The sequence below is a fragment of the Bombyx mori genome, chromosome 1 (assembly GCF_030269925.1).
Source record: "Bombyx mori chromosome 1, ASM3026992v2".
Lineage (NCBI taxonomy): Eukaryota > Metazoa > Arthropoda > Insecta > Lepidoptera > Bombycidae > Bombyx > Bombyx mori.
Window position 1 is genome coordinate 8,600,365 of NC_085107.1, and position 13,684 is coordinate 8,614,048.

The 13,684-nt window shown below is 38.8% G+C and overlaps 1 protein-coding gene across 1 annotated transcript; it reads left to right on the top strand.

Moving 5' to 3' along the window:
* The first annotated feature begins 8,494 nt into the window (after positions 1 to 8,494).
* LOC101741824 (uncharacterized) lies at positions 8,495 to 11,304 on the top strand. The gene is made up of 3 exons (XM_038014101.2): positions 8,495 to 8,591; positions 9,195 to 9,253; positions 9,617 to 11,304. The coding sequence occupies exons 1-3, from the start codon at positions 8,574 to 8,576 to the stop codon at positions 11,133 to 11,135; spliced, it is 1,596 nt and encodes a 531-aa protein (XP_037870029.1). The 5' UTR covers positions 8,495 to 8,573; the 3' UTR covers positions 11,136 to 11,304.
* The last annotated feature ends 2,380 nt before the right edge of the window (positions 11,305 to 13,684 follow it).

Below are 13,684 nucleotides of genomic sequence, written 5' to 3' on the forward strand. Positions count from 1 at the left end.
AAAGCACATTCAAGACGCTGCTGATTTCGAATTTTGTTTTAATAAATACAAAAATGATGCTTTAAAACACGCTATGCATAAGCGCAGAGGCTCTCTATCGAAAAGACGATTTATGTATTTATCTAACAGAGAGCAGCAAAGCCTCCATTATTGTGCTTCAATAAGATACCTAACAATAATTATAATGCAGCGGTGTATATTAATCATTGTAGAGCTTAAGCAAATTGATAAAACCCTTTTTATACAAACTAAAATTAAAATTGAAAAAAACATATTACATTTAATATTGAATATAATTGCAACAGATAATTTATTTGTGGTAGAAATACTGATCCAACCTCACCCATATTCTATAGTAAAACCTACCTCATATTATTATCACAATTCACAGAGCTCAAATGTTAAAACGAATTAGTATTTTTTATTTTTCCTCATACGAATACTAGATAAACATTCAAACAATATGTAACAAGCAAGTCACAGATGAAATGCAATGATCACAGGGGTCACACGTTGAGTGGGCACAGGGCGATGTTGCATAACTTAGACACACACAGCGGATATTTCCTCTCTAAAAATAAAAGTGAACGTACTCACGTAACCGAAGTCGTATAATTATTTCTGTTATAAACACGAAGATATTTCAAATCTGATGCTTCGTTGTTCAGATGACCGTTTTTTAACAGACCGAATTTTTGTTATATTAACCGGTCATAAGAGTGAAAATCGTGTAAACTAGGGCACGTCACATTTAAAATTAAATCGTTGGGTTATAATGTTATTGTGTTCGTGTTTATTGTTCTTATTTGTACTTTGTATTCGTTCAATGACAATGAACTTCTGTTTGTATTTTTGTGAAGCTTGAGCGCCTGAAAAAACGTCGAATTGCCTACATGCTATACCTATGGAATTTTTGTTTTATCATACATCATGTAGTTTCTTTTAAAATGATAGATTAATAATAAATAAACAAATAAAAATTACAAGTAAATAATAAAAATTTTAGGTAATTGTTTAAGTCCTATTATTAATGGGGTTATTTCTCCAAGATTATTTTGTCTTTTGTCCGTTACGATCGTGTTTGAATCTAACTCACAATTTACTGGTGGTAGGACCTCTTGTGAGTCCGCACGGGTAGGTAACACCACCCCGCATATTTCTGCCGTGAAGCAGTAATGTGTTTCGGTTTGAAGGGTGGAGTAGCCGTTGTAACTATACTGATACCTTAGAACTTATATCTCAAGGTGGGTGGCGCATTTACGTTGTTGATGTTTATGGGCTACAGTAATCACTTAACACCAGGTGGTGAAGTCGTCGTGGCCTAACAGATAAGACGTCCGGTGCATTCGTGTTGAGCGATGCACCGGTGTTCGAATCTCAGGCGGGTACCAATTTTTCTAATGAAATATGTACTCGACAAATGTTCACGATTGACTTCCATGGTGAAGGAACAACATCGTGTAATAAAAATGAAACCCGCAAAATTATAATTTGCGTAATTACTGGTGGTAGGACCTCTTGTGAGTCCGCGCGGGTGGGTACCACCACCCTGCCTATTTCTGCCGTGAAGCAGTAATGCGTTTCGGTATGAAGAGTGGGGCAGCCGTTGTAACTACTCGTATACTTGAGACCTTCAAACTTATATCTCAAGGTGGGTGGCGCATTTACGTTGTGGATGTCTATGGGCTCCAGTAACCACTTAACACCAGGTGGGCTGTGAGCTCGGCCCCCCATCCAGGCAATAAAAAAATATCATAAAAGACGAACGACGATAGACTAGATTTATTTCTAGGTAAACAATGCTTACTAGTAAATCCTTAAAACTATAAAATAAGTGCTTAAAATAAAGCAGAGTTTGCCACTTATTTTCGATCTCAATTCTTTTAATCTTAATTTCGTATATTATAAAACGACTTAATCAAATTTTGGTTCTAAATCAATACTTGTAATTGAAAAAAATAATCAAATATTCAAAAGTCTAAGGTAATATTATATCGTGTGTTATGGTTACCAGAAAGTAATATGTACCTGTAACAAGAGAAACCTAGGCCACTGAATCCAAAACACTGTGATAAATCGTGAATTGGTTAACCCGAATAAACGACAAAAAAAAACAATTTTTATGCAATGACTATCACAGGGAATCTAGAATACAAGCATCGTGATACTGTTAGTCGGAGTCGCAAATCAACAATGTTAGTCGAAATATTAGTATTCCATTCAAGTATTGAATCGAGCGTTCAGTTACATCACAGCACACTAGCCTCTTGGCCTCTTTTTGTTGCTGTTAAAATATCTGGTTGTGATTATGAGTGTAACCATAAGAAATGTAATTACGTACACTCAGTTATTCGGTACTGGAACAAATATTTTATAACCTTTGATTTACGTCGTACGTGGTTAGTCTATCGATCGATTGTTTAATTGTCATTGGGTCATATCAAAGCTTGGATATTTTACATAATGTTCTGAGATGTTATGTTTGTTAAAAACTTTCCTCGAATACGTAAAATAAATGCGAAATGTACAGTGTTTCGATACTGTTCACTAGGGATTAGCAATTTTGTAGTATAGATTTTATGTAATATCTACTAAATTATTGCATGAATATTCGATAACTGTTAAAAATATTTACTAGGTCCTTATTATCATGTCCTGTTAATCCCGTTATTATCCTGTTAATTTGTTCTAGATTAAATAAATAAATAAATAAATCAAAGCTACACTTTTAGCACAATTTATTCTAAGTTCAAACGAAGTAGATCAAACTGTAAGCATACATTTTTTTTATGTTTGGAAGATGGTATGGGTTTCTGAAAAGTTGTGAAATTTATTATGGCCATCTCAATATGCCATAATTTAGACATATGTAATATAATTACTTGTTTTGAAAGAGATTTTAAAAGAATGAACACAAGTCTCACATTTTCAAAGTAAGAAGCACGAGATTTCTTATACCTGCTTCTGGTTAGAAATAAGTGTTGGCCTATAGGTATTGACATTATTCCTAGTTTTAGGGAATTGAGCATTTATATTAGAAGTTTGTTACCTTTGAAGGATAAAGCATAAAAATATATTTTAAAGATCCTTAAATAATGCTTATAAAAAGTTATAAAAAATTATTCATAAATAAACATATATTCTTTAATATAACGCACTTTTAGAACATGCGTGCTAAGTCGGAGCGATTGGCTAGTATTATAAAAAAAATTTCTGGCGCGAATATTTTCGAAAAATATTTCTGGTTTTAACAGCGGGACAGCTGTACACAATATAATCGGGACTTCAACTAGGCATGTGTCAAGCAAAGTGCAAGGTGGCGTTCTCGTGACGTTTATGGCTTCCGTTAACCATCAGGCTTGTTTTACACGTTCTGTAAATTTGTTTTGTGTGTTATTGGCATAATTGGCTGGGGCACCAACGAGCCTTGATATTAATTGATTACCGGAGCATATAGGAACACGAATTTCGAACAATTTTAAAACTATTGTATAGAATGAGGGCGTGTGTTCCTTTGAAATCTTAGACAATTGCTGAGCTGCCGAAATACACTCGTCGATACTGTCCGTTAGCTCAACTCGGTCAGCGCTCAGTCACCGCAAACAAGCACGATTAAACTACAACCAACACTGCGTGACTGCTGTAACTTGGTTGACGTAAATGGTGTGACGAACTCACCCTATTTATCTAGTCCTGAGTCCCATAAAAGCGAGCGTTAGGCGCGAGTAAGCACGTGAACCTACGTGAACCGAATATAAACGCGTTTTACGTTTATTTAAATTTCATCCATTAATATCGTTTAAGGTCTCAAATTATATGGTGTTATGAAAGAGATGCCGTAGATTAATTGTACGAGTAATTCCAGTGCTACATTACGTCAATCACGTAAGCGATGTTTAAATTTAGCGCGCTTTTGCTTTTAGAGCGGGAATACAAGTTTGTCGAACCCCTCGTGTTGAGCAGTTACTAGACTAAATACATATGAATCTACATATTATTATGTACATAGCGCCCACAGTACCGCAGGCCTGAATTTTAATCTTATTTAAATTTTCTAGTTTTTCGGTGTTGTAAATGTTGTAAAATAATAGTTAAGTCCAAAAAAATTACACATGAACTATGAATGCATGAAATAGCTTAAAAAATATTTTGAAAAGAAAAAAAAGAAGATCTGACGTTGTACTTTTGGTGTAGAGTTTGTCCTGTCAAATATTCATGTTAGTATATATGTATTTTCTTAAAATACCATATCCGAGTATAAGTAGGTACATAAGTAGTTCTGTATTGATATTTTCTAAGAAACGTCACGAATATGGTGAACATTATATGCAATAAAACAGCTAAGGAAAACCGCACAGTAAAAGCGATCTAGGTACATATTTGTTCTCAGATTGCTTCGCCGGAAGGTATCATTTTAGGGCAGGGCCCTGAGTGAAGCGGAAACGGATAAGTATCCATATCATTGCTACACATATTCCGAATGGTTTTAAATAAAAACTCAAACATGACGACACAATTATATTAATGCAAGAACAAAACGATAGTTCACACGAGTGTATTTGAAGAGATACGAAGCGTAAGAATTGATGACTTTCGATTTTAACAAACGGCTAAAGCGTAATGACTGGGTCGACCTAGTTAATAGTAAATCCAACGGGTTTGTTTGAAGAGTTCTACGGTGATGTAATATTAATTGGGAAGCAGTTGTCTTACGGCTGTTAATAAAAAAAAGATATCTATATACATTGTAATACACGAGCAGTTCCTGTGTGGTGTAATAAATACATTTAATTGATTTACCTCGAAAGCAATTACTATTCATTAAGAATAATTTCGAAGTTAAAAAAATGGCGAAAAACATAATATTCATTCGTTATTGTTTTTTTTCATAAGACTCGAACTTTTTTTAATTTTGACTAATTGAAGTTGGCATATATTTTATTACGAAACCCAACCGTGATAGTTTAAATGAAACTTTTATTAATTAAAGCCGTCGTAATTTTACATCGTATGTAAATTAAATGCATATTTGAACTTCACTCCAACTTCATATTAAAACTGTAATTATGAAATATATTATATGCAAATAAATAATTAGTTAGTAACTCTCTTTTTTTTAAATAATCTTTCCGTGACGAAATTGTTAAGACGCCCGGTGTATACGTTAGGCTTGCGGTTACGATGTGGTATGATGCAGGTACCATTTTTATAAATGATTATTTTTATTACGGAAAAAATCGTGTAGTGAGCTCTCTAGAGTAATAACCATTAATTATCCTGAATGTATCCGCCGGGAAGATAAAGCTTTTATTACAAAAACAATTGTTATCAAATTCACCTTTTAGGGAGGGTGGCAGACAGGTTTACTGGTGGTAAGGAAGGCGTATGATCACGAGTAGGTACCACCACCCTGCTTATTTCTGCCATTATTGCTGCTTGTAATGCGTCTCGGTTTGAAGGGTGAGGCGGGCGTTGTACAATAAAACTGAGACTTAGAACTTATGTATCAAGGTGAATGGCGGCATTTACGTTGTTGATGTCTGTGGGCTCCGGTAACCACTAATCACCAGCTGGGCCGTGAGCTCATCCACCAATGTATGCAATAACAAAAATAATTAACATTATAATGTCCGTAATGTAGACTCTAGTTTCTATCCAAATCTCGTGGTCCATGAGTTCTAGTAACAGCTAAATGATGAGTGTTCTATAAAAACTATTATATTATATTCTAAAGCATGTTTATCTCCAATTTTTTTTTTATTTTCGTCTACTTTATAAAAAAGTTTTTTCAAATGAGTACTTAAAACGTGGCATGCCTTATATTACAGTTTCCTTCATTAGAAAAGACACATATTAGGCACTGGAATGAAGATTGTTATGTGACCTTCTTTTTGTGTTTCATACAATTTTTTTTTTTTTTATTGCTTAGATCGGTGGACGAGCTCACAGCCCACCTGGTGTTAAGTGGTTACTGGAGCCCATAGACATCTACAACGTAAATGCGCCACCCACCTTGAGATATAAGTTCTAAGGTCTCAGTATAGTTACAACGGCTACTCCACCCTTCGAACCGAAACGCATTACTGCTTCACGGCGGAAATAGGCGGGGTGGTGGTACCTACCCGTGCGGACTCCCAAGAGGTCCTACCACCAGTGATTACGCAAATTATAATTCTGCGGGTTTGATTTTTATTACACGATGTTATTCCTTCACCGTGGAAGTCAATCGTGAACATTTTTTGAGTACGTATTTCATTAGAAAAATTGGTACCCGCCTGCGGCATTCGAACACCGGTGCATCGCTACACACGAATGCACCGGATGTCTTATTCTTTAGGCCACGACGACTTCAGTTCAGTTTCTTCTCTCGATATTCACTCTCAAGTTATACAAATTAAGTGTACCAGTATACAAGTGTATCTTTGATCTTGAGTCTTGAACCCGAATTATTCTTACTAGCACAGATTCCCTTAGTTCTCTGACCGAGAATGTATTACGAATTTGTTAAATCTAGACAAAGACAAACTTCACGGTGGACGTTAATCGAATATTCTTTAAATATTAGAAATTGACTGGTCGGTAAGCGAAGTATGTAACATCCATATATCTGTCAATGAAGAAATGACAATAGAATTCAATGACAATAGAAACGCGAGCTTGTACACTGCACATAAACAAGCTTCAGGATAAGAACGTGAGAAAATACTAAATTATCAATGACTTTGTTTGATTTAACACCTAACGTGATCGTTAGCGTCAGCATTGAATGTCAAGAAAAAACGAAATCTGTAAAATCTTCTTCTGTGACCAAGAAATAAATATATGTAGTAATAATTGGTCTGATTGTTTTGGTTTTTTTCTATGTTCTGTAAATACTGTGTTTGACAGACGTGTTACATTGATAGATTGAAAATGTTTAATTAAGGAAAATATACGATTGAGTGAACCTGACCACAGATTATTAATTTGATTTTTTTTTGTTTGCCTTTTTTGGGTCGGGTTGGTCGTAAAATCGCTAAGCAACCTTTCCCGCCTTGAGGGCGTTAGCAAATACATTTTGAAGTTGTATTGACTAAAATCCTCTATCGTTCAACAGTCCGTGTCTGAGCCCTAGGAAGAGCTCATTCGAGCAGGCTGTGTTTGAAGATCCTTAAACCACCGTTTGATTTATTTTCACGAAACTTCTTTTACTTTTTAATGTCCTTTGTAAGTAGACGAGCATACGGCGCACCTGATGGTAAGTAGTCGCCGTCGCTCAGGGACATTAAAAATAATTCCTAGGGCGAAGTCAAGCCGCTGCCTAGTGATGAGCTTATAGTAATTTTTTTTTAAACTTATTAGATGCATTTAATGAAGTGCAATCAATTACGTGATAAATAAACATTGAGAAGACTATTGAACAGATCAAAATTTTAATTTTCATTCAAATTTTAAATATTAAATCGGTGAAACTGTGAGACACAGAGACAGTTATGTCTATAATTGCATAACAGACTGGACTCGACCAGTTTGATTTATTACGAAGAACAACTTGCGAATAATATGAATGAACTAATAATTTACATTTGGTTTGAAATTGCTTCCTTGAACCCTTCTCGAAGAATAGGTGGAGAATTGTTTTTATTATAATATCCTAAAACCTATCCTAAAACCAATATTATTGCAAATAATAATAATTAAATATATTTTCTGGAATAATATGGAATGTACAGGCCTGGAGAACTTAATCATTAAATCCAAATTTTCATTTATATTATATTTGAGGTGATCACGATGTCATTCTTAAAAGTACAGACAAGTGACAGAATGCACAAACAGAAATTTTACACAACACCAGAAATGCAAGAAATATATTTTACTTAACAAAAAACAAAGTAGGTATATTAGACTCTATACTTATATTATAGACTAAATGAAAGTGATAGTTTTATGACTTAATTAATTTTTACACATAATGAAATTCCGGTAGTCTGTTTTTTTTATTTACCAAATTCTCGTATGTATTTAATTTTGCCATAATTTAACTTTTGATACTTACCGTACTCTTTCTTACTTACTCGTTATAATTAACTTGGTTGATTATTTACGTGATAAATTTTTTATAATTTAAACACCTATATTACATAAGAATAACATAAGAACAAATAATAATAGAACTATTCTAAACATTGCTGTCAGTAAAAGCGTTCATACGATTTGTGTTTTTAAAGAGTCGTTTACGGAACTGGTAATACAAATGCAGAAATAGTAATAATTTGTTAACTTACTGAATAGGCTTTGTACGTAATAAACAGATAAAAAAAAATACTCACAAGAAACAGGTATTTTGCTAGTAATATTATAAACGTGATTTTTATTTTCCTACATATTTTTTTTGGTCAACATTAAATTGTAGAATATTAAGATTTTAGTCACAGTGTTTTTAAAGGCGGGAGTAGGGGATGGACATTCACTGTCATATAAAATGGCTGGTGCCTTTGCAGATCGTCATAAGAAGTAGATTCGTGAAGTCGCTTGTACTGAGTGTTGCATAGGAAGCCACAAACTCGGAGCACCTTCACTCCCCACGCATCATGGCTTTTCGCTTAGCCGTGAGTAATGCACTAATGAGTAACTCCACATTACGCGAGAGAGCGAATTCATTTCGGAGTACTAACATTTAACGCTATGTAACCTACATTAGATGATAACGATTTTAAAATGTTTCTATTTCAGGAAGTTAATCTACTCGGTTTAAAATTATTATTTTGTTCAGTGACCTCTGACATACACTTATATAACAGACTTCTGTAATACAAAATGATATGCCGTTTTTAACGAAGTAAAGTTCAATATTTTAAAGACATTAGTAACCTACATTCAATAAGATAATGGATCATTTAAAAAAAAATGTAAACATTTTGAGCTCTTTTCACGTTTTCGGTTAAGCTTCAGTGAAAGTTCCGGCTCTCAGAACGATTAAGTTCTGAGTAAGGAATGACCGATAAAATTATATAACCGAACTTGCTTGTGCTTATAGCGTGTGGGGTCTATTTACGTGTTCTATGTCTTAAAAACAAGAGGCCCTTTTTGGGCCAGAGCTGTACAGCAACTTTCAATTTTTGCGCAACAATGAGTACATAAGGAAGCTTACTTGGATCCAAGAGTTTGTGTTTTTTTAGTAATTAAACATATTTTCATCGTTGTTGTTCCAGCTGAGTTGCTTTCTACTGACTTGCGTTGGCGTCTGCTTCGCGACTTTCGGAACTGAACAGTTAGTATAACATTATGTTCCTCCGTATTTATAATATGTGTACGTGAGTTTTGTTGTTATCGCGTATTTAAAGTCTATAAATTGTTCAACTACAAAGTGCCACCACAAAACGATAGGTACATACCGGATAAAGTAATTTGCTTAAGATTTCTTTTCATAAGAGATTCTCAGTTCTCACGCACCTATTCGTTGCGGTAAATGGTGAAAATCGACCTATTGTCTTTAAAATAAGTGTTTTCAACTTCGTATTTTGTTTTCTCTGATAAATAATAAGCTTTGCGATCTGATGTTTCGTACACTTTATATGCTGAAGGAAATTTGTAGTTGTGTGGCATGCTTTTAATCGTGTTGCTTTTGTTACAGTGTGCACATCCGAGTCCATATTCCTGAACCACATCATTCTTCAAAAGAAGTAGTAGTTCATGAACATCATGAAGAACACGGAAGTGGAGGCGGCGGGGGAGGCTACGGAGGTGGACATGGAGGTGGATTTGCAGAACATTTACACGGTGGATTTGTTGATCATATAAAAGGTCACGGTGGATTCGGCGGCCATGGAGGTGGATCCGGCGGCCATGGAGGTGGATCCGGAGGCTACGGCGGTGGTGGTGGCGGAGGCGGACACGGAGGTCACGACTTTGGCGGACATGGAGGACTAGACTTAGGTGGTCACGGTGGATTAGATCTTGGTGGACACGGAGGACTAGAACTTGGTGGACACGATATCGGACATAGTACGACTAATGATCTCGGAGGCGGCTATGACTTAGGCGGGCATGGTGGCAGTTTCAGCGGGGGTCACGGGAGTGGAATTGGCGGGGGTCATGGAGGATTCAGCGGAGGTCATGAGTTAATCGCCATCAGTGGCGGTCATGATGATGGATTTGGCGACGGTCATGGCGGTGGTTTCGGCGGCGGTCATGGCGGTGGATTTGGCGGCGGTCATGGCGGTGGGTTCGGCGGCGGTCACGGCGGCGGTCATAGTGGTGGATTGGGTGGTGGATTCGGCGGTGGTCATGGCGGTGGATTCGAAGGCGGTCATGGCGGTGGATTCGAAGGCGGTCATGGCGGTGGATTCGGAGACGGTCATGGCGGCGGATTCGGAGGCGCTCACGGCGGTGGATTCGGCGGTGGTCATGGCGGTGGATTCGGAGGCGGTCATGACGGTGGATTTGGAGGCGGTCATGGCGGTGGATTCGGCGGAGGTCATGGTGGTGGATTTGGCGGCGGACATGGAGGTGGATTTGAGGGTGGCCATGGAGGTGGACACAGTGGTGGATTCGGAGGGCTCGACCACGGCGTTGAAAGTTTCGGGGGTAGTCACGCTGCTGGTGGTTTTTCATCAAGTGGTCATGACAGCTATGGCAGTAGCGGAGGACATGACAGTCACGGATCCGGTATAGGCGTTGGATCTGGTGGTGGTTTTGGCGGTCATGGAGGTGGAGGTCACGACAGTTACTCCACAATAGCCAGCTTTGACTCCTATAGCGCCGGAGGACACGGAGGCGATAGCTATAGCCTCGGAGGAGGCGGGGGCGGTGGTCATGGCGGTGGTTTTGGAGATCACGGAGGAGACAGCTACAGTATCTTAGGAGGAGGAGGAGGAGGAGATGGTCACGGTGGTAGTTTCGATAGCCATGGAGGAGATAGTTATAGCCTTGGAGGAGGAGGAGGTGGAGGTGGTCATGGTAGTGACTTCGGAGGCCATGGAGGAGATAGTTACAGTCTTGGAGGAGGAGGCGGTCACGGCGGAGGTTTCGGAGGAGGTTACAGCTTATCTAATGTCGGAGGTGGACACAGTCATGGCAGTTTTGGGGGTGACAGCTATACGAACGCAATAGCCGCAGGCCATGGAGGGGGGCCTTATCATAAAAAAAAGTAAGCCTACGTAGAGATAAGGCAGTCAACTAAGTCATAGTTTTTCTATTTTCTAATTCATAAGGACGTATATTCTTCGTTCAGCCTTAATAGTACAACCACTAGGTATTTGTAAATAGATTTAAATCTAAGTTATTAAATTGTTGTTTTTATTGAGTAAATGTTATAATATATATATAATAGTTTTATTTACTTTGAGTGACTGATTTTCAAATGTTAAGGTGAATGGTGATCGCATGATGTTTTAGATTATATTATACGGGCTCTACATTCGCCCGCGAACCACAGCCGCGAATCACGGCCGCGGTTCGCGCATGAACACGACGTGAAAAACATAGCCCCTCTATACATGCAATCTTCGGCATTTACGTTCGCGCATTTGACTGAAATAGACGTTGAAGTTGCTGCTGCTCTGACATTGTGCGCCTTAGCGTGTTACAATTATGCGTTTATATAATCAAAAAAAAACAAATAAAAAAATAAATAGAGGAGAAGAAGGTGGTGGACGATACAAATCCAACGCAAGAATCCTTAACTTTTTTCTATATATTCTGTAGCTGAACATTAAGGAATCCTTTTCCTTCTTTAAATATGGCACAGGAATTTCCATGATTACACTAGTTCTCAGCCATGCATCATGTACTTTATTTTTGTTTTTATGATCTCCATCTTGAGTTTGCCAAAGCACGGGCTCAACTTGATAACATTCAAGGAACGTTAGTTGCCGATCGTTACTCCATTCTATACTCATGACGTCCGCTTGTCACTGCATCTCGTACACAGCTGCGAACATACCCGAGTGTGGATGTCTTCGCGTTCGCGCTTCGCAGGCCCTTTGTCGCGGCCCAAAAAACCGCCACCGGACGGGGAACACCGCGAAGTCGCGAAACCATCCACAATCGCGGTTCGCGCCCTTCGCGGACATTCGCGCCGCGAATGTGGAGCCGGCTTTAAATCCATACCGCGGCTTCGCGCCGTGACAATTATTAAAGCGCCTTATCGTAAATTATAAATACTTTACTTGAGTTTGTTAACGAACATTTGGTAGTAGTTTTGTTAGTGGAATCTATTATTATCACCATGATGAATCATGTCAACTAAACATGATAAACTTTTGCTACAACAGTCCAATCACAAATTAAAACAGCAACATCATAAAATGGTCGACCAATTTCACGTTGTGTTGTCTATATGAAATTTCTGAGGGGAGTTCGTACAGACATCACAGTGTGAACTCTCCTCAGTGGGTAACATTTGGTAGACAAATTTCAGCTCCTGTGCCTTTATTATCCTTTTTGTTTAAACGCTGGGGAATCCATTTACGGATACCCGGTCGAGGGAGGTAACGGGCCGGGCTATGTCCGGACTCCGGCGCCTCCAGAGAGGAAAGAAGGAGACGACGACGACGAGCCTTTATTATCCTGTAACTTTTCGTAAGTAATTATGCCGTGGCTCTTCGTAATGAATAATAATAATATAATGATATTTGCAGGATAATCAATACAACAATAAGAATATATAATAAATCCCAAGTCCACTATTGTCAAAGAGGCGTAAATTCAAGCAGGCAGGCGTTTTTTTTTTTATCGCCTTTTGTAGGCAGACGAGCATACGGCCCACCTGATGGTGAGTGGTTACCGTCACCCATGGACTTCAGCAATGCCAAGGGCAGAGCCAAGCCGCTGCCTACCGCTTAATACTCTCCACAAGCCTCGTTTGAAGAAGGACATATCATAGCGCTCGGGAAACACCGTGGAGGGGAGCTCATCCCATAGCCGGATGGTACGTGGCAAAAAAGATCTCTGGAAACGCACTGTGGATGACCGCAGTGGCTCCAGGTAGTATGGATGAACTCTACTCCGGTGGCGGGCGGTGCGATGGTAAAAACGAGACGTTGGTATCATCTCGAACAATTCCTCAGAGCACTCCCTATGGAACATGCGGTACAAAATACAGAGGGAACCGAAGTCCCTCCGCAGACCCAGAGGCTCCAAACGATCCGTGAGAATGGGATTATCGACAATCCGAACGGCTCTCTTCTGTATGGAGTCAAATGGAAGAAGTTGGTATTTGGGAGCCCCGGCCCAGAGATGGGAGCAGTACTCCACGCGAGGCCGGACTTGTGCTTTATAGAGCAAAAGTCTTTGTCCAGGCGTGAAGTACCGCTTCGCTTTGTTGAGGACTCCCAGCATTTTGGACGCCAACTTGGCTTTGCATTCCAAATGACTCCGAAATTAGACATCGCTCGAAATGTCGACCCCAAGTATCCCGATACTCTCGGAAGGTTGCAGGGATACTCCTTGGAATTGCGGCGCCATGACAAAGGGGTCCTTCTTCGCAGTGAACGCGCAAACTTGTGTCTTTATCGGGTTGAATTGAACCAAGTTCAATTCACCCCATTCGGAGACCCGCCCCAGAGAGTTCACCACTTCAGACACAGGTTTTGACCGTCTCTCTTGCACCATGCTCCGAGAGAGACTCTGATGGCCGATATATCGTGCATCCCCCGTGCTGTCATCCGCATAGCAATACATGCTATCAATAGACAGCATG